Here is a 26,148-nt window from a genome sequence, read left to right as displayed (position 1 = left end):
GCAAACCTATCTGGTAAATTAGAAGCCTGAAACAGCAGTAGCTACCAATACTTTCCCACAAGTTAGAAGAGGGGGGCACTCTAGTGTTGTCACCCTAAAAAACAGTACGAGGCTTCCCACACCCCGGCTGATTGCGAGAATCAATTCAGTGACCTTCTGATCAGAAGTGTTCCTCTAACACCTATGGTCTTTCAAGGAAACAATGGGTTTGGGGAGTTACAACTTGTTCTTGCTATAAGATTGTGGTCATGTAGAATACCACAAACACACTGGAATAGCTTTCTGCAAATAAATACTTTATTTTATAAGGAAGAAGACCTCAAGGGAAAGTCTATCTACCCTATGTGAAAATCCAACTAGTTTTAATAAACAACCATCTCGTTTTAATAAATGATCAGCAAGATTAGAAAGACAACATATATCATTTACAATGAACAAAAAGAATTTTATTGATACATATACACACAGGAATAACAGAGGTATTTGAATAATCAAATATGGAATGTTTACGAGAGTTAAAATAAATAATAAAGATACCCAGATGTGTCAGTGCTAACTCCAGCACCACTAAAAGGAAATGCCCTCTTTTGCACAGCTCTGACTCTGATGTGGCCATCCCAACAGAGTCTGTACAGGTTGCTACCACCAGAAAGTGGTCAATATTTCTGGAATACAAAGAGTCACTATAGTGCTTTCTAAGATTTTGCATTCTAAATGTTTATTCGCTGCTTTCGTCCCTTATTTCTTTAATAATAACTATTAAGTTTTGAAGTCCAAAAACATAACCCGTATCTTGGCCCTCATGTACCACACTATCTTCTCCATAATACCTGCATGTTGTGTGGGCAAAGTCTATCATTCGAACATCAACAGAGCTAGCAGTGGGTTTGTAGGCATACGCGCCTGCCGATTCATCTGATGACTCCTCTGAAAGACCTTCAAGGTCTTCTGGGTCAGAGTCCACAGCTACGTCTTGTAATTCCTTTCCATCATAAATAATGAGCAAAGAGCTGGAGTAAAAGCGGTATGATTCCTGTTTCTCCAAGACTGATTTTAATTCAGTCAGTTTCTTTAGAACAGGTTCAAAGAGTTCTCTTCGCAGGTATTTGCCATTATGAAAGAATTGGTAAAGTGCTTCTTTAAATCCTTGGACCGAAAGCTTCCTTCCATGGTACTTATTCATAAACATTAACTGGCCAGAACCTGGCTGATAAACCTGTAGAACATACAAGACAAGAGAAGTATTACTGGCACAGAATGCAACAGTAACTCTGAATTAAAACCTTCATAGTACACATTTATACATGCCTACTCAAAAGTAAGCCCCATTGAGCTCAATGATACTTATTCCCAGGTAAGTGTTTATAGGTCTGCAGCCTTAAGAAATTAGTCGGTTCAGAAGAGAAGAAAATCTTTCCAAAACTTCTCTGATTTAGAGGTGACATATCCTAGCAATTTCCAGTTGCTCGGTGCATTTTTTTTTAAGTTGCAAAGCAAACTCTTCAAAAAAAAAAATCCATTTAGGAAATAGGCTGGCAGAATTTAAGTAGGATTATAAATTTCTTTGGCCACTGTTTCCAAAGTCAAGTTATTACATGCATAATGACGCTTTATAACTTTGCCCATTAACAAAGATATCATGCCTGTGCTTGTTAACTCTGATTCCAAACCAATGGCAACTGGAATTGCTGCTTGCCATGTCCAGTGGCCTGCCCATGAAGAGAGAAAATATATTTTAAAGAAAAATGATTGTGTGGGCCCACATCACTCTTAGGATGATTGACAGAAAAATCCAGAGTTTGAAGTAACTGGCTAGAATACTGAAACTATCTTCTACCATTCCATTACAAAGCAGGCAGGTATCTGCCAGAACAGTGGTCTTCAACTGGTGGGTTGTAACCCAAAAGTGGGCCATGAGATTAGTCCAGATGGGTCACGTCAAAGCTGTTAAAGCCATGTGGGCAATTGTGAAAGCCGGCGCCATGTTGCAGGTTGGGAGTCTGAGGTGGTCTCAGGTCTGGACCAGTTGAAGACCACTGTGCTAGAAGGATATGAACAATCCATGTTGACCAAACTGAAATGATTGTACCAGCTGAACCCCAACAGAGAAAAATAAAGGTCCTTCACATCTCTCTGCTAGAAAACATGCTGACACAAATATGCTCTCTCTACAAGTACAACAAATTGAGAAACACCTGGAGAAATAGTTGGTCATTTGAAATAAGGACAATGGTTATGAATGGCAGACTTACATTTTTTAAAAAAATAATTTTTATTAATGGTTTTTCCTTTTTATGGTTTGATGGTTTTATTTTAGCTTTGTTATGCACTGTCTTGGTGGCTTTTTGCAAAAAAGGGCAGTATAGAAATATTAATAACAAACTAACTAATATTGTTAAACTGTCAAGGAGTTGCTGCTATAATCCAGAAGGACAGATGTTTCCTACTAAAGGTTACTATAAGACAAGGTGAGAATGACCTCCTCTAGCAGCAGTACAGCAAGAAGGTGAAAAGATGCTACCTTATGACAGTCTTTCAAAATCCCCCTTAAAGCTCTCCTTTCAAAGAGCCAGATGGGATACAAGGTGCCCTATGTCAATACTGTCCCATTTGTTTGTATTCTTCACTTATACGGAGTAAGAACTGCATATTTAGGCAGTAGAACATGTAACTGCCATCACGCAACAGCTCACCAGAAGTACAGCTGCTGCACCTGGCTTCTTCCTCTCTGTCCTTGGACAGTAAAAAATAACATGCAGGCAATGGGTGAGTAAAGTGCAGACAGCCAGGCAATGGACCACCCAATTGGCAGCACTCAAGAGAAATGTGATGGGATGAATGTTGATGTGAACAGCCACAATGACCTGGTGGGAACTGGGTTTCACTGCCAGGGAGTGGGGGGCAGAGAGGATATATTACACTACATCAGAGGAATTTTGCAAAGGGGTAGAAGCAGCCCCAATGTAATAATATTTGACTTTTTTAAAAAAATGCAAGCCCCCTTAGGGATCCTGCAAGACTGAAGGGCAGTACAGAAAAATAATGGCTCGGTTTGGAATTAAGATTCATGTTCGTTGTGAAAGGGATCTTCTTTTGGCTGCTTTTACAAAGACTTAGTTTCTTTTAACGATTTTCAATATGTGTGGGGGTGGTGGGAATTATAATGGGAATAAGAATCTTCCACCATCACTATCAAAATGTTAAGAGAAATTATCCTGTCAACTTTACAAAATCACTTTCCCACTGCAACTAATATAAGTTGGCATGTCCCTTTACAGAAGTATCAATGTTCTGTTGTCACTGGACCCACAAGATATGGGCCTCAATCCAGAATTCACCATGTTTAGAGCAGACCCATTAAAATCAATGGAAGGCAAGTTAATCATGACTAACTAGCCCCATTGATTTCAATGGATCTACTCCCAGCATAACTAAATCTGGATCCAACCCGACTTTTAAAATCCAAAACCAAATCGGAAAGAATGCCCCCAATATGTTTAATGATAAGGTTGTTTGCATCCAAAGCTAGTCTTTCAAGACACCAGGACATAAACTGCAAGAGATTTTGAACATTTTGCCAGTAAAGGATGGTAGAACAGACGCTTTGCTAGACAGGGTGTTGTGTGCATGCTTCATTCCATGCGCATGCATGTGGAAACAACCACTTATATCTCTCACATAGGATTGGCTAATCAAATTAAGGACAGCCTGATAGTTAATAGCAAATTCCATGCATACTTAGAAAAAGGCATGGTGGCTCACTTTCTCCACTCTTGATAAGGAAGACTAATTGCTCTGAAATGGCCCGTCTGCCTGATTACAGTGATAAAGCCACATTCTGTAGCTTTCTTCAGTAAGATGGTAAATAAAATGTAAAATTTCTCAGCTAGAAAAGTATGAAGTGGGATGGTTACAGAATTGTTTAAAATTAATTAACACCACTGAATTACTTTGGATTTAAGAAACTAACCAGGTGTGTTTTCAGACTGTCTTAAAATATTTATTTAAAAATTTACAACCCCATCTGCACTATTCCATGACAACTGTAATCTGCTCATATTTCTCTAATTCAAAGTAGTTTCTTGGAAGAAAGTTAAGAGGTTTTCCTACTGCAACAAAATGTAAGCAGAAATTGGGTTCACACACTGTCTCTTTTAAGTAGAAATTATTCACAGGAACTATTCATTCCAAACACCTCATTTGCTACTATCTCCCCACTCATTTTTTTTTTAAGCTCACCTGCATACCACACACCCGGACGCCTATAACTGCTGAAGTACTCTGCTGACATTTCCGGATCTGATTAGCCTTCTTTTCTTCAGATGCATCATCTCCATGCTGACGGGTTCCCATCTTGAGATCTAACACACAAGGCACCTCATATCGTGAGGTCAGATTTTCCAGTAAGATGAATTCTGTTTAGTTAAGGAAAAGCCATAAGAACTGCAGCTGTATTCTTCTTATACTTGCAGCCAAAGTAAAGAAATTCTCTAAACAATAATTTGAATTCCCACCCTTTCCCCTGTTCTGGATTATTTAGAATTTGTGCAACTTAGCCACCTAAAGTATAATGCCTCAGTAAAACATTGTCCTGTGAAATGATATATGTTTAGGAGAGTGTAGAACCTGTCAGTCAATCTAGCTGGATTCTATCTCTTGATTTGTCACATAATCCTGATATGACCAGGGATAAACAGTTCAAATGCTATTCACATATCTGTATATTATACACTTCCTCAATCAGATATTGAATAACTTCATTTGAAAAACCCATTAGCACTTCTGATGCATGAGATTCATTGCCAGAACATACAGTAAATAGGCTACCTTCGGGCAAAATATAGCAATACATTATCTTTATGAGATATCTCTTACATTAATAATGTAAGAGCCCTGCTGGATCAGAAGAAAGGACTATCTGGACCAGCATTCTGTTCCAACAGTGGCCAACCAGATGCCGATGGGAAGCCCACGAACAGGGCGTGACTGCAACAGCACCATCCCGCTTGTGTTCCCCAGCAACTGGCATTCAGATACTGGAAGTAATGTATTACCATCACAGCTAGTATCCTCCATGAATTTGTCTATTCCTCTTAGAAAGCTGCCTAAGCTGGCTTTACCATCACTATATCTTGTGGTAGTGAATGCCACAGATGACTATGTGCTGTAGGAAGAAATACTTCTTTTTATCTTTTACAGAAGAATTATACTTGCAGACAGCCTCAGCCTGAGGTGGTATTGCCTGAGGCTAGAACACACACTGCCTCCACTTTGTGCCCCTTCCTGGCTGCAGGGATCTCCCAAGAGATAGCTCAGCAACGTCTTGCAAAAGATATGCTATCTGGAGCCCCGCAGCGGCAAAGGTAAAGGAAACTGGGGGCGGAGGCGGACGGATGACAACACATGGAAAACAGTGTACTTGCTCCAGTTGCAAATGCCACAGCAGGGCTATTCAGAACACGCTCTGGAGGCGGCAGTAGGTCCTCCTGGTAGGAATTGGAGCAGCACAATTTGCTGCTCCTTCCGCTCCACTACCCGATGTAGGCATCTCAGTTTGCCTTATGATAGTGTAAGTGCAAGCAGGACTGGCCCCATCATTTATTTGTCTGACTTGACAATTACAGAGCATCAAGGTGGCTACAAGCCATCATCATAGTTATAGGATTTGAGAGGAGAGCTGGTGTTTACATTTAGAACGTTCTGTCTTAATATGCACAGCCTATGAAATAACGTCACTGAGTGCCATTTTTGGTAGAAAGGCAGGATACAAATCAAATAAGTCAGTAAATAAATCTATCAGATATTTTACTGGAAATACAAAATGGAAGACAGAAAATGACAGAAAAAAAAAGAATAGCTTTGTCACTTAAGAACTAAATGTTTTTCTCCATACAACTATCAATGAAAAGCTAGATAACTCCTTGTGGTGGTAAAAACTATAACAAAAGATACATATGATCTTGTGAGAAGACAGGAAGAGTCCTCTAATATCATTCAAAGAGCATAATGCTAGTTCAAGGTCAGGCAATCTGGCACCCTCCAGATGTTTTGGACTACAACACCCATAAACTTCAGCCAACATGGTCAAGGGTCAGGGATTATAGGAGTTGTAGTCTAAGATATCTGGAAGGCACCAGGTTACCTACCCCTGTACTAGTTGTTCCAATACAAAGAAGCAGCAGAACTTCACCCCACTGGGAATATCCACTACTTAAGGGATAAGGAGCTGCTTATATAACTTAGATTTGCACTAAGGTATATACTTGGTTTAAAGACCTATATGTACTTGTACCACAACAGAATGTACTGGTTTAAAGATGGATTACTGTCTTAGATCACCACGTGACCAACATGGCTCCTTGCCTATTGCAGACACCAATGCTACCATCAATAGCCTTTATCGGCTGTAGAGATTGCACATCAACTGTAGGCTGTTGCAGATAAGGCAATTAGCCTGCAGATTTATGCCAGTGCCGAAACAACCTAAGAGCTCTGTGAGAATCTGGATTCCAGTAGCAGAAAATAGTCCTTTACAGACATTATCCATCACCCACTGACAAGAACCCCAACATTACAGTAATAGCTTCCAAAATTTCAATCACACGTCATGTTAACGATAGTTAACAATGTAATATTCCTAAGATAATGTAGTCCATGTTCAGCTCCTTGCAAGACTCATTTGTAGAAAGGATACTATATTGATTCCGATGTTTTGCATTTTCCTTCATTCGCTGTAGCTGCTGTTGATGGCATTTCATACTCCAAGGATTATGATGCTTAAACTGTGAACTGACATTCCCCTTTTTCTCGACACTGTAATACAACACTTCAGATTTCTTCAGCAATTCAAATTCTTCCTCTAACTTATGACTGGAAAAATAAAAACAATCATTAATATTTGTGGCCAATTGAAAGTATCCTGCCCATTCAAAAACCATTTGTAAATTTGAATTGTGCTCTGCTAGCCTTCACTCATGCATTACTTTCAAAGTTATAATATGTTCCAGATATACCTTGTTACTGAAAATAACCCAAACTACTAATGAAAATAGGAAAGCCTAAGGATGCAATCATATGAACAGTTACATAAAAGTAAGACCCATTAACTATAATGGCTTAAATCCAACATGACATAAATGGGCTTCTGGTCATGTGGCATGAAGTCTCCTCTCTCTCCTTCCTCCTGCAGCCCCCATGCACCTTCCAAATCTGCTCCAGAGGGGCCCCAACTCTCCAGAGAAGATTTGGTTATGTTGTGTGGGGCTACAGCAGAGAGGGGGAAACTGTTTGGGTTGGATACAACCCAATGGGATTTAGTTCTAAACAAACATGCTTAGGATTGCACTGCATGCATGACACTATGTAATCAGTAAGACTTGAATATACATCAGTACAATTGCTCTCTTAGTTTTGCTATGTTTCCTAATTTTTAAAAAAATACCTTTTCATTTTTTCTTCTTTTCTGTGCTGTCGGACCCATTCCTTAGTTAACTTTTCATTTTCTAGCAATACAGTCTTTTTATTAGTCCACCGTAGCAATTTATTTTTGGGTTCACAGTCAGAATTATCTAGGCTTTCTAAGTTATCATGGTCCCCATTTAATGGATATGCTATTAGACACAGGTTTCCGTCTTCATCCTCTTCAAAGCTTACGGATACCACACCTTGAGAGAAGAAATGAGACATCCAGGTAAGACTCAGAGAAGTGAGAAGTAAATACATCATACAACACAACATAATTTTACACTAAGAATATAGCAACTTTGGTTTTTCTCTTACCCCAGTCCTTAGTTTTTTATCTTGCCACAGGCCAAAACTCATCTGTCAACCTAACAAATATCAAAACATCTAGACAAAGTGACACCTGACAGAGAAGACAATTTATCATGAAGACAACACATTAATGATGCAGGAGATTCTTCTCTTTCTTGTGAGCAGAATCACAAAGGAATCAAATAATAACAGGAGACGTTTTCAATTATTGAAAATTTTTATTATTATTTTTAAAAGCTGACTTATCTGTCCCTAAGAGAGATGTAAAACATTGTATATTTACATCTTGCAGTGGAATATGCCCTGCACAGAAACACCAAAAGCTTTAAGTTTTGCTTAACAGCAAAGCTAAAAGCATTTATCCAAACACAGGCTTTCAGAAGGGTTAATAGATTCCAGGGAAAAGGAAAGGCTTGCAAGAGCAGAGCAAAACAAGAACAACATCACACATTACAACAGACAACTAATTCCAAGGCTTCCACTTAGAATCACCACGTTTAATTTTACAATTCTTTTTTCCCCTTGGGGGAATATATTTTATTGATTTCAGTTATGTAGCAATCTTGTAAAATAAATAACAAAATGAAGTACAAAACAAATTTGACTGAGATACATCAAAACATGGTGAACCTTGAAAGCATTTTTGCCTCCTCATCTCAAAGTCTCTAGAGCACTGTGTTATATTTTTGAGAGTCTTAGAGGAAAGTTCTGTCAGGGGTGCACCCCGATGCCATATAGGAATGTTATGGCAGAAGTTGTAACAACTGGCTGAATGGGGTTTTTTTTCCTCAGTCCTCTCTCTTTATCCTGAAATCAATCAATCTGCACATTCTTGCCGCTCATCACTAGAGTTCTTGGCGAAAGACTGGCACTTCTGAGCAGGGCAGGCGGCTCTAGGACCTACAGTAGCAAGTGTAGGGAGTGCGGAAGCTTTGACTGACAGTCTTGCTGCCCACACAGAAAGAGCTACAGGAAAAGGGGAAAGCCAGCTAGAAAATGGCCATTGGCTTTATCCTGGAAAAAACAACAAATATGGACCAAATGAGGGGCCCCTTAATCCCTCCCAGACATCCCCAAAAGAGAAAAACCACATATGCTAGTACAATTTATTACATTCTGTTAAACATTTATAAATCACATTTTCATCTATCAATTCTAAAAGCTTGTAACGAGTCATTTTTAAATGTTTCAGTAAGCATGCACACCATACAGCAATACAACTAAGAGCATCTTCCCTTATATTTTCTTCCAATTAATATATACAATTGGGGGGAAATGGTGATTGCTTTATTCAGTGAAGAAATAAAATACAATATAAAAATCTACTCAGAATTTTAAAGTTCATATTAACTTTAATTAAATTGCTGGAGTACCTCATGAAAAGCTAAATGTTTTGATCGCTTAACGCAATGCTAAGAAGAACTGGAATATCCACTTCCACATACCATCGGAGACAGCCTCGTCAACGGTATTTCACCTTTTGCCTACCTAATGGCCACAGTTTTTTTTCCATCTCCTTAAGGGCAAAAACAAGCTGAATATGTTTAACAGTAATGTTTAGCTTTCATTGCTAGGCTGACCAAAATATAAGAGGCAGAGAACAATCCAAAAATCCACACTAAACTTTCACAAGGCAAGCAAAAGCTTATCCAGTTTATTTAATAATAAATAATTTTAAAAAAGTGTACACAACAAACAAATCAGAAAGAAGCACATTATTACTGAAAACATTTACAAGCTGTTATCAATATACTTACCTACCTGCGCCTAAGGGCGATCTATAGGCTATCATCAGCAGAGTTGATCTACTCTAATGCTGTTAGTCAGCCCAAAGACCCACTGGCAAGCATCTCCACCCTGCATCTCCACAGCCTGGCTCAGACAACATCAAAATACATGAAAAGAAACCCCCTAAAATCTCTTCAGCACAGGAGATTTTAGAGACAAAAGAGCACATTTAGGTTTACAAAATGAATAAAAAGCCCAGCCCCCTTCTAAGGTTGTTAACATACCTTCATACTGAGGAGTGAATTTACGCATTTCTCCAGGAAGAGTCTCATAGAACTGGTGTTCTCTCTGGATAAGGGGCTTACAGATGGTCTTGTCATTAAACCGGAGGACACAGGAGTGACCCCCAACCTGGTGAACAAAAGGCTCTAGCAGGACGCCTTTGGAATAGTGCTCCACTTCCATAGCTCCAAATGCCGGGCTCATCCTTGTGGCACATTAGACACACCAATGTGGCAGTTGAGAAGGCACCTCACACAGAGATTTGTCCCTCCAGCTGTTTATTCCAGTTCAAAAAGTCTATGGAAAGAGAAGAAAAGCCCTTTTTGTTTAGCAGCCCGGTCTAAAAAAGCGAAGCTAACAGATTCGTTCGTAACCTCCAGCAAGGGAAACAGAAGTGAAACTCTCCTCACCGAAGCCGAAACTGAAAAGAGCCAACAGATTCTGAGCAGTGAGACAAACAGGAGTGAGATCATGCAGAAGTCTGCATACCACGCCCATCACAGACTTAGCCAATGGGAATTAGCACAGAGCTACTGGGTGTGTCCATTACGAAGGAGCAGGGAGAATGTCAACGCAGAGGAAGGGGGAGAAACACTCGCACTGCTTCTCCCTGTTGTTCCTATTTGCTAACCCTTGCAGCATTTTCTCATCAACAGTAGTCCAGAGGGCAAAACTATAGATAAATGACGCATTTTCACTCTTTCCTCTATAACACGTCACAGATACCAAAGTAGCCTTTAAAAAGCTGGCATATATAATATTTAACCGACACGGTAAACAAGAATTTCCATTTCCTTTTGGCATACATGCATGCACACAGACACACACTATTTAAAATAAAGTAAAAACATTGGCCTCAAACTAGAACAGTCCTTGAAAAGAATCCATAAACTCCGCTTTAGACCTCCAGAGTTAATAAAGCAGTTTGCAATTTTGCTTCTCAATCTTTTAAAGGGGAGGTATCATGGGAAGCATTTTCTTTCACAATTCCCCTATTTTTAAAAACTCCTCAAAATCTGCCATGCATATTTGCACAGAAGTTAGCATTTGTTTAGCATTTCTTGCTGTATTATTAACAAAACTTTTATTTGCATTATACAGAAAGGTAATCTTTAAAATTTAATCTAGCAATCTTCAGAGGTCTCTTCTTATCAGGACAAAGATTATCCAGAAATATGATAGCACATTTAGGGCACAATCCTATGCATGTTTCGAGAGAATAAAGTTCATCCCCCAGCCAGAGTGGACTTCTGTAGGACATGCACACAGGACTGTGCCCTTAGTAATTCAATGGCCCATTGTATCATTCAACAGATCATCTCGGAAAAAGTAAATTAGAGAATAAGATGGCCTAAACCTTATTAGCAAGAGCAAAGGGTCTGTTATAATTTGAGCTACAGCTAGTATCTTTAAGTTTTATATCTAAAAATAACGTGACACTTGCTTCTCCCTTAAAGAGTATTACATGAACAATAATGCAGCTAATTCTGAGTAACAACAAAGTGTTCTAGGTCACAGACCTATTTTTAGATATACTCAAGTACAGGATCACAGTGTAAAGCTGTTCAAAGCAAGTTAACTCAGAAGAAAATTCCACAGAGTTCAATTATGCTTATTTCCAAATAAGTGTGAATACTGCAGAACTTTCTATTAAAACTAAATTCCAAGAAACAAATTTCTTTTCTATCAAAATTGATAAATTTCTAAAAGTATGGGAGGCAGTGGTTCTGAATAAAATGCAACACTATCTAAATTTAACAAAATATTTGGAGCCGAAGAAGTTTATGTCAGGTCCTCCAGAAGCAAACATTCAGAAGATAAGAAATAAACATACTTAATGTTTACTCCTCTTAATGGATTACTGAGATACACATCCGGACTTCTAAAATATTACTGCATTTAGTCCATTTCCAGAAGATGGCACCCCTACTATTTTTTTTCAATTACAGCAAATTACTCCCCCAGGTATATTGCAAGTGCAATCCAATGCCCATTTACTTGGAATAACATACACTGACCTCAGTGGGACATTTTCCTAAGTAAACGAAGATGCATATATGCTGGGGCTCTAAATCTGATTTAAATTTAAATCTTATCACAAATATAACAGGAAAACAGACACAAGAATTGTAAAACTCATCTGCACAATCTCTGATCCTTACAGAAAAGGATGTCTCCACAAAATTAGTTTCACGAAACAAAAGCATGCCTCTCCCCATTCGGTCATCCCCAGCGAGCTCATTAATTTTTCAAGCAATTTCACAACTTGTTTTCTTTCATGTATGTTCCAAGCAGACCATAGGGGATTTTGAACTCTGTATTTACCAAACTGCAGCCTCTTGGGTATTATCCAGACATGATTCAACAGGGGCCCCCACACCCCAAAACAACAAGTGTAAAGCTCTTGTCACATACCAGGGGCAAGCATAATATTCTAATATTATTCAACAGAACTGTGCTTTCATTCTCCATGCATTGGTAACTTCCCACTTAAAGTACTGCAAAATGCTGTACATTAAGACTACCCTTGGATAGATTTGCAAGCTTCAATTAGCCCAAAATATTCCAGCTGCTTGTTGACTGGAATACATAAAAGCAGTATCAACATGGCTGTATCGACTTCCTATTAGCTTGAAGGCCAAATTCAAGACATTGGATTTTTTTAAACCTTTAAAGCCCTAAATGGCCTGTGCTGTATCCTGCATACCACAAAGCACCTTCTCTCAGATATATTTCCTCACTCATTAGTTAGTTGGTGAGGACTGGCTGTACACCCGTTTCTATGCACTGTTAGATCAGGCATGGTGAGAGATCAGACTGACTCCTCCTTAGTAAAAGTTTTGTCTAAAGGTGAAAACCTTTCATTTTAGACTCTTCTATACTGCTTTGAGCTGGAAAATACTGCTGGAAAATACTAGAGAGAAAGTCTTGTTGAGCTGAGATTTGCTGCTGAGTAAACATGCTTAGGATTGTACTATAAGAAGTTGTATCCATAAATATGTGAATATTAACACAGAACCTAATGTGAATATTAACACACAACCTAATATAAACATTCATGTATCAATTCACTTTCAAGCACAGTTATTTCAGGGAATAGATTTAGAAGCACCATTATGTTAATTTATGGGAGGAATATTACATCAAAACCGGTGAGATAAAAAACATGCTTCTCAGTATCCGAAATGACAGTGAAACAGATGGTCCCTGCATGGTTGCTATGAACAACTCTCCTGTGTATATTTACATTACCTATAATTATCACAGAGACATAACACCATAATTTTTCTAAGGCTCATCCAATATGTATTTGGGAGAAAGTGCCATGGATTTACTTGGATCTTATTCTCAAAGTAAGAGTACATAGAACTGCACTCTTGGCCAAAACATACTGCAGCGATGCTAGATTATTATAGACCAACAGCACAATCCTATGCATGTTTATTCACAAATCCCAGTGAGTTCAATGGGACTTATTCACAGCTAAGTGAGTAAAGGACTGCAGCCCAAGGATAGATACTATTGGTCAAAGAGCACTGCCGGCCCTCCAATACATCTCTAGTTCATCTTCTATTTTGGAACCTATATATACAACATTTTGGGCTACGATGACCATGTCATAAAGTACTTCAAATTCTGAGTAAAGAAAACAGAACAAAACAAAAATTACAGTGTGTATCAAAAGCTGGAAGAGTGGCTGCTCATCATACAGAGGGCAGCACCACACTATGGCAGACATATATTTGAAGCCTGCACATATATTTCATACCTCTGTAATACAGGTTGGCATTATTATTCCAAGATAACAGATTGGGGTGGACGGGGGGGAGTGGGGGGTGGGGGTTGACGACAAGAGGATGAAAGTCAGCCTTGCCCATCATATATGGCTAAGCAGAGATTTGAATCAAAGACTTCTTAGCTTTTGCGTTTAACCACTGCACTAAGCTCTCAGGGTTTAGCACCATAAAGGAAAGTAACCGACATAACTTTTATTTATTTATTCCACCACAGTTCCACTCTTAGACAATGCCATTTATATTGATCCTGCTAGTCTGAAGTTTGTTGTTTGGACTAAGAGGGATCAGCATCGGTGTCTGAAAGCAACCCAAGTCAATCTAAGCTACCAGATTTCCCTAGATAAAGTTTTGTTATGTATGGTTTTTAACAAGACTTGACCCTTTCCTGCTCTAACTCAGGGTAACAACAGCATCTTTATTCTTCCACCCCAAACAAGGTTTTCTATCTTTTCCTCACAAGAGCATTTATGTCACTCTAAAGCAAAAGCATTTTAACTCCTGCTAAATCTTCAGAGTATAAAAAGTAAAGCATTTAAATTATTACCAAACTTCCAGAAGTACAGAATAGCCTTCTTAAATATTGAGAAGACGTAGAAAAATTATCCACCTATCTAGGTACGAGGAGTTCCAAGTACTGAAAAACAATAAATGCTTTAGTATTAACAATAACTTTTCTACAAGATTCTTATTTCTCCTACCTGATTTCTACCTAGACTGCAAGCTATCCCATAATGAAAGTTTCCACAACTATTCATCAAACAAACTATCCTGAAAATATTTAAAATACCAGCGACTATGTGGTTTCAAGCTTCGGCACTGTAACAAATGTTTCCCAGAATTAAAAGCCTAGAACAAACATTGGAGCTTTATATATAAATGGAGCTATAAACAGTCACTGTTTGAAAATACATCTTCAAAGACCATTTTAAAATCAGTAAAGATTATTTGAAGATTAAAAAAAGTTTAACCTTTGCTAAAAATCCTGCCCTCCAAGATCATGGCAAGTAAATGCAACCCCCTCACAATGCCACAGTACAATACACCACCACACAACATCTCCCCAACCCCCAAATCTTGCTGAACTGGAGGAAGACCCAACTCTCTCCAAGGGAGAGGCTGGGTGTTGAGGAATGGAAAACTCCCAGACACTTGGGACAACTTCAATAATAAGTAATACTTCCCATATCTTTCTTAGTTATCCCCCCCACCCCCCACCCACACACGCTACACTAACCACCTAGTACATTCTGGATTCACCTTTACCGCATGGAACTTCTCTTTGAGAAGTTGAAAATGAGGTTTATGCATAAAATCATTCCGTTTTATATGAATCAGAAGTAATCCTCCGGAATCTAGCCTTACAATTGCTGGAATTACCATTCCACATTCTGCTTGGAGATGAGAGGAGAGGAGAAATCCACCTATAATACATTTACCCATCCTTTTGTCCAAAGGATCAGGGGAGTTGAAGTGAATGATAGGATAACTCACACCAACCTCAGTTCTGAGAATACACTTCTAGCCGTCTGCAATAGGATACCAATAGCAAGGGAAAATCTCAAAGTAGCCAAATTCTAGCTTTGCAAGGAGCAATAGACAATACTGGGTTACAGGGATCCCCCATGAACTAGATCGAATTTGTTTTAGCAAGTTTAGCTCTTCCAAAAATTCAGAGATTGAAATCTCAGTATCTGACACATAACACAGTTGACTTTGAAAACTGGATGGAAACCCTCCTTCAAAGCTATCTCTGGCAAAAGAGGCTAAAGTCAGTATATCAACACTCGATAGCATTACATAGGAATGGAAAATTTTCAGGAGGTTAATAAGAGTAACAAATCAGCAGCAGTGTCAAGGGTGGAAGCAAGCTGGCTCTTAACAGAGAGGGAGAAAAAACCACAAACCCAAATAAGTAAAGCAAGAGCACAATAATGGAATGGTGTAATGGACAAATGGGGGAAGTGAGTAGAGAGAATTGTTTATTACATTCCCCTCCCCCCAAAGATGTTTTGGAGGCAGGAAGTGTTCAGATTATTTCAAAAGTTTAAAGGCGTGTTTAAATCTCCATAATGCTGGCAAATTTTAAATTAAGTAGCAAGACTTAACTGTGGTATAAGATCAATATTATACAGTTAGCCAATCTCACACACATCTGAAATAAACAAAAGGATGTACTAGTGTCTGCAGTTTGTCAGCTTCAAACAAATTCTGAAAAACAAGATCAACAAAATGTATGTCTATCTTTGCATAACATTAGTCAACATATTGATTTTTTAAGTTGCTGTACAATTTTGAGCTTCTTCAAATCACCTAAATATATTATTTCCTAAAGGCTTCTGGTGGTTAATAATAATGATGATGTAGAACTACTACCCCTGACCCATTTCCTTCATCCATCCCTTCCAACAACTCCCTATTCTGTTTTCATTTTCTTGCTCCTTCTATACTTTCAACCATTAATGGTCCTGGGACATCTTTTTCTTCGCATCTTATTCTTTCATTTTACTTCATATCTCTCACCTTTCTTGCCAATGCTCCCAATTATCTATTTTTGCTTTAACGTAATGGTGGGGCCTCCAACGTGGGACCCATGGGCACCAATGTGCCCAAGGACCCCACTCTTGGTGCCAGCCAGGCTTCATGCTCCTGATTTTTATTTTGTTTCCTAAAGTGTTTTTCTTTTAAATTATTATTTTTTATATAAAATGGGGAGGCTGCCATGCTACAAAGAAATGGGCTGCCCAAGCAGCATCTGTATTTGCGTCAAAAGAGTGGTTTGGTGTTTTGGAGCTCAGTGTCCAACTCTAAATTATACTTAGGTTCTTGGGCAAGTAAACTTGTCTTTTAGTCTCCCCAGTTTTCTTTCTGGGAAATGAGTGTTTTGTGAATGGCCATGCCTACCAAGGCAGCCATTTCATTAATGGGCAAGCTTCCCATGCCAGTTATTTGGTGAGAGCACCCATAACTCTCTCAAAATTCCAAATGTGCCCCCAAAAGGTAGGAATCTAAACAGGAACAGCAAAAAGAATGGGAGCAGATATGCAGGGAAATTGTGACTGTTTTCTTAACAGCAAGAATGCAAATAAACAGTGACACAATAGTAGTTCCTCATTCTTATTTTCCATCTCATAGCCACAAACGCATTTTAACCCTTTTTAAAGCAAAAAAAGGGACACATTTTTTAAAAAAACTTCTAAACTAAGTGAAAAGGAGTATTTACATTCTAACCCTCAATAACCCTATTTTTATGTAAAAATCACCAGTATGGAAGTTACAATGTTACAAAGCTTTTCACCCCAATTACATAATTTACAAAAGCCTAACTTTTCTCTCAAAAACATATTTGCTTCATCAACTGGCTGGCGAGGATATGCTGAGAGTTATAGGGCTTTTTCTGTCTAAACATGCATAGGATTGCACCTAAATAACTTCCCATCAATTCTAACCTGCTAAAAATTAACATCTGACAAATGAATGGTCTATAATACATTCTGGCATCATGACTAAATCTCAAGCAAAAATCAAGGAGGGATGAAGTCAGTGATATGGGTTTTCCAGAAAAAAAATTGAATTGGAAAAATTTCCAACACAAATTGCGTTAATTTGCAAAGGGTTATTTGCAAAGGAAAAAATTCCAATTAATTTGTATAGGATCGTTTGTGTTGGAAAATGTTCAGTTTGCAATGCAAAATTTTCTGATGCCCTAGATAGCTTGGTCCTAGGTGTCTGAGTTCTTCTCCCACTTGCAGCTGGCATGGAGAGAACCATGCCGGCAACCTCAGAGAGGACAGAAAGAGGGCGTGCCAGTGGGAGGGAAGAGGACAGGGGAAGCAGGGATACGAGCTATCCCCAGCCTTCTTCCCCTCACCACCACAGTTAGATAGGTAGAAACACCCAACCAGCTAAAGATCACCTTCATGCTTCTCCAACCTTGTGGTAGGATCCCTGTCAGCCTGTTCAGAGGCTGATGGGAATCCCTTAATAGGATTTAAATGTTGCAGCACGTAGACATTTTTCTTGGAATACTTATAATAATTTAAAGACAAAAGCATTTACTTTCCTTACATTGTTTAAGTTTAAGAAAAGTACCCAAAGGTACTGAAAACTGCTGACATAGTAATTTTAGCAGCCTAAAGAACTATGCATGATATGCTGCCAACTACTATGCTATTTCAACGGATTTCAGCTCTCTTCCACTAAGGTTATTGGGCATCTTCAATTTCTCCCTTCAGTATTTACAAACATTGTAGAGCATTATCAGCATTCACCAACAACATTCACTGAAAAATATATACAACAAAATCATTCTCGTCGTCTTTCCTTAAGTAGCCAAACTGGGTAGGCATTAGATATTATGTGGATTGACATCTGTACATGAGGTTTAGTGCTATTTACTGTTTTACTCTGTACAGCACCATGTACATTGATGGTGCTATATAAATAAATAATAATAATACGTAGAAAGTCTATTTTTTAAAACAAAAAAGATTCAGTACTGATATTTACTGCCAGCATTGTTGACATTTGCTTGAAATCATGCTAAGATATACAACTTTTCAATAGATGTTCATAAACCCCTTACAGTGCAATCCTTGTCTATTCAAAAGGATCACTGAGTTCAACGGGTATTACTCCCAGGCAAGTGGAAACAGGATTGCAGCCTTAATTATGGAGGTTGAAATATGTTAATAATTATATTCTCATACAAAATACATTTGTCCCAGTCTGGACAACAGCAGGGAGGGCTTGCATACTCCCCTACTGAATATGATGCAAAATGTCTAGTGTACATGAGATGGAGATGAAAGTTAACAGCCAACTGTACTTCCCTTCCCTTCCCATTATTATGTCAAAGCTGCACTCTTTGCCCTCCCTTTACTCAACCTGGATGTCCTGGATATCCTGGCTCTGGTGCTGGTGAAAAGATTCATTTTTCTTGTTAAAAAGGTTATTTTAAAAAAATTCATGAATAGGGCTATTCGTGAAGTTTTTTAAAATAACCTTTTTAACAAACAAAATAAAAAATAAAGAATCTTTTCACCAGCACCAGAGCCAGTGTCTCTCTCCTTTTGCACACACTTTTGGTGCTTCTCCCTCCAACCCATTTGTCCTGGATATCCACCACTGCTTCTCTTGAACCCAGAGGGATCCAGTGTTCCAAGAAAGCATCAACAGATAATTGATTCCTGCATTTTCCACTACTTGTTCCTTTGGATTCATAAGCCTAAGTAGTAATCATGAGTGAGAATGCACAGACTGAACAAAGGAAATGTACCAGAGCAAAAAAGACCAAGCCATAGATTTGGACATCAAGTGCCCATTCCCAATGTCATGTGAAAGCATGTTGAGTGGTTTTGTCAGGCTTGTTTGGTAAACGTTTGGCAATGAACACAAACATCCACTTTCTATTCTTTGCCTAGGAAGGGAAGGCAGCAGTCATACCTCTGTAATAGGAAGTTTCCCATTACATCCTTTGCACTTCCTTAAAGGGAATCACTGAGCCATAGGGCACCCAGTTGCGAGCAGGACCTGGAGTAAAATTAAAATGTGATCGGTGAAGTGAAAGAACTGCAAAGGAGAAAAGAAAATTAGAAAGAGAAAAGGGGAAACTATGCTATGTCTATCCAGCTTGGGATTTGGAAAAATCTCCAAGAAAATGTTCCTCCCAATGTTGTGGAAATGGAAGAACTGAGAGGAAAGGTTCCACCCCTTCAGGCATTGTGTTAGGCTCAGAGAGTATTTGTAGACTTAAGCTCTATAATTGTCCAAATGATGCTCTGCACAGGCATAGAATCCCGTCCCTCTGTGTGTGTGTGTGTGTGTGTGTGTGTGTGTGTGTGTGTGTGCGCGCACGCAGAGACACCATGAAGAAGAATGAAAAGAGCATCAAGTGTCATGTCAAGCTGTGAGCTCTTGATCTTCATTCTGCCTTAAAGGACCAGTAGTCCTTAAGGTAGAAAAGAGACAGAAAGGGTCATCTATACAACATTAGATGGCAGCAGACAGTCTCAGCACTCTCTTTCTCTTGAGTGGCAGCAGACAGCTCAGCACTGCACTGAGCAGAGAGTAACAGTGACCCAGCTTCATGCATAGTTCTGCTTCTGTTTCTTGTCGTTCTTAAGGATGTGAGATAGAATGTCACGCATGAAGCTGCCTCAGCACAATCTTACACAGGTTCTTGCCCCCAAACAACAAAAACTTACACTAGGCAAGCACCAACATTCAAAGCTGTTAAGTTTCACATTAACAAATACAATTTCAGCAGCACTGGATGATAGTTGATTATATCTTACATACTAACATTTTCCGACAGAATCAGAACACACATTTTACAGTCAAGATTATTTGAAACATTATATTTGTTAAGTGCAGCTTTGGCCCAACAATGATGTTCCATTTAGCAAATACTGTATGTATTAGGAGAACATTTGCTAAAATTCTGGTCTTCTATTCAGTCAAGAAGGGCAGCAAAACATTGCTAAACTTGCAGTGCTGGCATAGGGGAATACTTCATTTCCTTTGTGAATTAGCACAAAAGAAAGACCTGATCTCTTTGCTATGACACTGCAACCTGGGCCCGTGCCTCTATGTAGGAACAACAGTAGCTAGACATGGAACTCCACTAGTTTTCAATTAAGAGGTGGAAGAGGGTAAAGAGGATAGGCGTCAGAATCCAAAAGGCCACTAGGGCAGCACTACTACAGCAAAAAATAATAAGCTAGAGAGAGTCAACACTTTCAAATTGTAGGTGCTGCAGAATTAGATAGCTCTGCTGCATTTGTCAGATGATGCAGAGCTAACTATTGCGTACACACAATTGCTTGTGCTGCTGCCATTAAACCAGTTGTACAAAATGAGGAGAAAATAAAGTAAAGCCGCTCTACGATTTAGCTGAATTCTTAACTGCTTTGGATTCCAATTCTTTTGTCAGGTACACAATGTGTATCAAGCTGTCCCAAATCCAGCTTTGCATCTCTGCAGCTTACCTGAAAAGATTAAAAAATCCATTACCTGGTAGGTATTTTTTGTTTCCAAGTTTTATCTGACTTTCCTTAAAAGCTTGTATTTTAAAAGCATAAAAGGATATAGCATAGATATAGCATACTAATTTCAATAGTTTGTCTTTGCATAAATTATACATTGTAAAATATGCAATACTGGACTTTATTTAGAAACATTTGCTTGGTTTCAGGATTTCTCTACACAAGCAAAGCAAAAGGTAACACCAAGAGACAAAGGCCTAAGGTTTATCCCTGGATCGTCCAGGGGTCAAACCTGTTCATCTAGGTGACACACAGGGGATCCAGTGCTCAGGCAGGGGCGAACCCTGGATGATCCCAGGATAAACCTTAGGTCTAGCTGTGGCCAAAGTGACATAATTAAAATCACCTATAATTCACTTAAAAGTATAGAGGCACTTCTTAAATAAGGATTACATTTTTCTGTAGAATCATTTAAACAAAAACAAACCTTTCCTAGGAAAGTTCTGGTAAGAGGTTTGTTTGTCATTAAAACTGTTTGTTTGCAACCTCCACGTTCCTTTTATGGTCAAGTGATATTATCTATAATCTACTTGCATCAGGAAGATAGCAATAGATTATAATGATGCCAAGCAATAATACAGCATATCCTGTTAGTGTTCTAGCTTGTATATAATGCACTGTCCTAATGTTTACTATATGTAGGCAACAAAAAAGCCAGTGTGTGCTGTTTTTCCCCCTTCTCCTAAGGACAGCAGAAACTCGCTCACTCCCCACAACTGTTTTTAAGTTCACAAGCCATTCAACATGCTGCTATTATATTATCCAAAGATGTTCCTGCTGGAACAGATGGTCAGTACCATGTTAGTGCCAATCACTTGGGCTGTCCACTACAGTAAAAGGAAGAAAGGCATTCTGGATTCAATCCTTCCAAACAGGTGATGAGTTCTGTCAAAGCTGACAGTGTTAGCCATCTGTTCAGCAGGTGCACGCAGTCCTGATCTAATGACAGGTACTGTACATACAACCCTGAGCACTGGATGTGGATGCTTTTAGACCCTACACCAACAACCATTCGCACATATGGACTATCAAGGCAAATCCAGACACGTCAATAACATTTGTGAGATCAGGACGTTAAGTCATATCTGACTAGTAATCAGAAGATACTGATAGCATCAGCTACAATGATATCTAGCAGTTAATATAAAAACTTCCTACTCTATCTCTGCTTCTGTTTTCTACCTACCCAAGAACCTGTGTATTTGCCTAAGGATGGAGACAGATCTGCATTAACAGCTGGATTTTGTATCTTCAAAAATGGAGATCAACTATTGTTTGTTTTTTCATCCCAGAAGCCCTAGAGAGTCAGATCCACAAAAGCAAGAATAAGCAATTATGGGTATGATCTAGCCAAACCTTTAAATCACACTGGTTTCAATGGAAAGAATTAAGAATGTGCTCATCTCTCCCTTTGAACTAATGAGACTTGAAAGTGCTTCCACTAGATTTGGACCCCATATTCTGTTGCATTTTTGTTGTTTAAAAAAACAACTGCACACAACTGTCGCTTGATATCACTAGAGCCTATTACTCAGCATGCCATATTGTAGTGTTTGCAACAATTCCCCAATACCCGGCTAAAAATACTCTCAAGGTGAAAACAGATCATAAGAGTGAGGCAATTTTTATATGAGAGGCAAATCTAACATCACTTTGGTTAAATATTCAAGCAAAATACCAGAAAGGCCTGATGAATGCAATATAAACAAAATGCAAACTAGTGATGAGGACAAAGTTCAACTTGAAGCAGTTCAAAATATGAACTCTCCATTCAAAAAGCCTTACCTTATGAAATAACAAGTTCCCAGATCTTTTAATACCTTAAATATGTTGTGCCACTCTCGAGTGTATTTTATATTGAAAGGGTAGGATAAAAATGAATAGAAATGAATTAATTCATTCTATAGGCAATCTACCACAAAGCTCTCAAACTACATTCGGAGCACAATGTTATCGATTGTGCCCTCGGTGATTGAAAGCCCCCAACTCAGATGCATCCAATCATCAGAAGCAGGGAGGAAGGAGTGGCAGAGGCAATTTTCACTTGCTCATTCTCTCGCTCTGCAGGCCAGACAGGTTTTTAGCCTGTCTGGCAAGAGCACTTCATAAGGGGAAGGGAAGGTGGCTGGAAGAGGCTCAGGATAAATCATATCCTGGCCTCTCGTCTTCTCCCCTCCCTGCCCGCCAGAATGCCTCCTCCTCCGAGGTTGCTTTTACAACCTTGGAGGGCAGATGGTGTGATCCTTTCCTTGCTGGCTGCAAAGGAGTGAGGGAGGAGGTTTGGGGGAATCTGAACTATCCTATGATCACTAGGACACTTGGCCAGAGAACATATGATTGCTCTCTTAACTGTGGTACCCACATCAGATAATAATACAAAATGGGGCTGAATAACTTTACCATATTAATGACATTATAACATTCCTCCTCAAATGATAATTTCCAGCAGCTACATTTATTGCACCAGTTCAGATATAACAGGATTTATTACTGAGGACGAATGTGGCCATGGCTGGGTCCAATCCCCTGCTCAGTGCAGGAATACATCTTAAAGCATGCCTGACAGATGGCTGTCAAGCTACATCTTGGATGCCTCTAGTGCATCTCCAGGTAGGGCTAGAAAGATTCCTCCCTGAAACCCTAAAGAGCTGCTGCTAAGTCAATATGCACAATGCCAGGCTAGATGGACCAATGGCCTGACTCAGCTTCCTAGGTTTCTATGCAAACTGATCAAATGCAATGCATCACTACCTCCATTTATAAGCCTTAAATAAACCAATAATTATGTCCATATCGTGCTTTTGCACTATAACTCAGCCTTCCCCAGTTCGTGCCCTCCAGACTTCAACTCTCATCAGCTCCAGCCAACATAGCAAACAGTCAGGAATCCTGAGAGTTGTAGTTCAAAACATCTGGGGGGCAACAAGCTGGAGAAAGGTGTTATAGCTTGTCACAGGGAGGTATGAAAAACAATTAATCTGACAAGACCAATGTAATGATGGTTGGTAGGTCTTGTAGCCTAGAGACTGAGGCAGCAGACACACTCTTCATTAATGTGAATTAGTCTCCCCTGTTCCCTGCAAAATAGAGCCTTGGAATACTCTTGAAGCAACAGGGTGCAGTGGTGACTAAGGATGCTTTTAACTATCACCATCTGGAGAGAAGGTTGACATCTTGCTCATTCAGATTTGGCAGCAATCTTCATGCCTCCATCACATTTGGATAGTTCCTGTATCACGGTGTTGATGAGCCTTACCCAACCTGGTATCTTCCAAATGTGTTTGGACTACTACTCTCACCACCTCCAGCCATGCTGCCTGAGGATTATGGTATTTGTAGTCCATCACATCTAGAGGGCACCAAGCTGGGGAAGGCTGGTGTAGACGGTGGTATCTTTGAAAATAACAATAAAAAATATTTCTTACCCACCTCTCCCTTTGGATTGAGGCAGGGAACAACATCAGCACAACAAATCAATACATCTTAAAAATTCTTGGTTTCACATTCATCTGGGTAGTGAAGGATATGTGCCTGAATGGATTTTAGTTATATCAATGGCTATAAATCGTGATGGTTTAAAATGTTTGCTTTGCTTGTTGTACAAAAGAAACAAATGTGCTCTTGCAACCTCTTGTATATCTAAATAAACTGGTACAAGGAACGACAGTATCATTCAGCAATCCTAGTCAGAACAGTCATCATAGGACCTCAGATTGCTGCTATTTATTTATTTATTTCATTTCAGGGCAAATAAAGGTTCTTGGCTGTGCAGTGTACTACTGAGAAAGAAGTCAAGTAGAAGTTCAATTCAATAAAGAACAAGTTACCACAAAATAAGACCAAGCTGTTCCAAAATTTGTGATACAGAACCCCAACCTTCTCTAACCCAGGGCCCTCCAGATGTGTTGGACCACAACTCCTATCTTCAGACAGCATAGTCAGTTGCCTTTATGGCTGGGGATGATAGGAGCTGTAGCCCAGAACATCTGGAGAGCACCAGGTTAGGAAGGCTTCAAATATACAGGGAATGGGAGGTGAATGACAGTAGCATCTGAAAGATCAACCTGAACTGTTTTAAATTGTGGAGTAAAAATGACTCATGCATTCCCCATAACAATAAAACCTTTAAAACACCACACACACACACACACACACACACAGAGGGAGGGGAGTTTTGATGATTACCTCACCATTTTGTGATGTGCTGGGCCTAAACACTAGATTTTTTCATCTTTGTTAGAGGAGAAGGAAAGCCTTCGGAAAAGGCAGGCAGATGCTTTCCTTTGCTCACCATTATTACCACACCACCCCCTGATAACATGCCACATCACAGCCAAACGTATCACTCACACACACACACACAGAACAATGCTCAGCTATGTGACTCGCAAAGCAATTTCGCTGGAAGGAGAAGGGGAGAGAGTCACGAAGAGGATGCGGAAACTATGCGGGACTATTCGAAAGGGAGAAAGAAACCTATATAGATAACGGGAATGAGGGCGCAGGGGTATCGCTCCCGCATCGCACCACCTAATACAAGCTTTCCTTAAGACGCCCCCCAAACTGCTCCCCACCCTACCCCGAAGGATAGTGGTATGATGGGAATACTGGACTTTCAACGGCCTCAGCTGCCGAAGAAGCGGGCCGGACACCTGCTATCTCAAACGGACCCGGATCATAACAATGAGGGAAATAAACGAACCGGTTCGGCTGGGCTGCTCCCACAGACACCTGGGCGAAAAAGAGAGAAGGGGTGAATAATGGTGGACCTCCACACAGCTACCGGCTTATTCTAGCCAATACGGAAGGAAGGAAGCTCTCGGTCACGGGCTGGGACCTTGGCGCCCGTCCTAGGATGCCATTAGAGATGCTGAGACAGGTCCAGGCCTCCTGGCTGCATCACACCTGACCCCTGAGGCACCCGAGGGAGAAGAAGAAGAAACAAGCGGGATGCGATTACCTGCCAACCAGCTCCTCTGCTTCGACTCTTTTGTTTCTCACAGGCCAAAATGGCGGCGCCGAGCGGGGCGGCCCTTCCCCCGCTGGCCGCGGGTAGGCTCCGCCCCGCGCGTCTCCATTGGCTCTGGCGGAGCAAGCCTCCGCTGATTGGGGGGAAAGGGGAGCCAGACTCTGTTGCTAGGGGAGCCAAGGCGGGCGGCGAGGCATCGTGCGCCGCGTGATGATGGGGATGAGGGATGAGGAGGGTGGGGGAGTCAGGATGGGGACGTGAAACTGAGGCTTGAGGGATGCGCTGCGAGGTACCAACACAAAACAGAAATGGGGCCGCGGAAACCTGTTGTAACGGGAAAGGAAGCCCCATTGAAGCCTTGCGCTAGGCTTGCCCTGTCCCCTTTGGGGCTGCCTTGCTCCAGAACATCCCGGCGTCACAACACTTAACACAGGTGCCTCTTAGGGGTGAAATGTTGCTCTGGTGGCAACGCTCAGCCTTAGGCGACGGCTGTCCTCGCTCTCAAGCGAACCAGACGGCGTCCCTAACCTACTGGACATGGGGGTGGGTGTGTCTC

General features: G+C 40.1%; 1 protein-coding gene across 1 annotated transcript; it reads right to left on the bottom strand.

Annotated features, from left to right (window-relative positions):
- Window positions 1-424: 424 nt before the first annotated feature.
- Window positions 425-25,681, bottom strand: IP6K2 (inositol hexakisphosphate kinase 2). The gene is made up of 6 exons (XM_063121293.1): window positions 25,584-25,681; window positions 9,786-10,080; window positions 7,442-7,664; window positions 6,695-6,870; window positions 4,240-4,415; window positions 425-1,216 (listed from the first exon to the last, which is right to left on the bottom strand). The coding sequence occupies exons 2-6, from the start codon at window positions 9,985-9,987 to the stop codon at window positions 719-721; spliced, it is 1,275 nt and encodes a 424-aa protein (XP_062977363.1). The 5' UTR covers window positions 9,988-10,080; window positions 25,584-25,681; the 3' UTR covers window positions 425-718.
- Between the last annotated feature and the right edge of the window lie 467 nt (window positions 25,682-26,148).

This window comes from Elgaria multicarinata, chromosome 3 (genome assembly GCF_023053635.1).
Source record: "Elgaria multicarinata webbii isolate HBS135686 ecotype San Diego chromosome 3, rElgMul1.1.pri, whole genome shotgun sequence".
Lineage (NCBI taxonomy): Eukaryota > Metazoa > Chordata > Lepidosauria > Squamata > Anguidae > Elgaria > Elgaria multicarinata.
This window is presented reverse-complemented; position numbering and strand designations above follow the sequence as displayed.

Bases quoted from the DNA above. Each gene is read 5' to 3' on its own strand.
- IP6K2 (XM_063121293.1), bottom strand. From the start codon at position 9,987: ATGAGCCCGGCATTTGGAGCTATGGAAGTGGAGCACTATTCCAAAGGC. The intron at 4,416-6,694 runs GTATCCTTTCTA...TTAACTAAACAG, and splicing joins AAAACATCGGAATCAATATA to AATTCATCTTACTGGAAAAT. The intron at 1,217-4,239 runs GTGAGCTTAAAA...TATGTTCTACAG, and splicing joins TCCGGGTGTGTGGTATGCAG to GTTTATCAGCCAGGTTCTGG.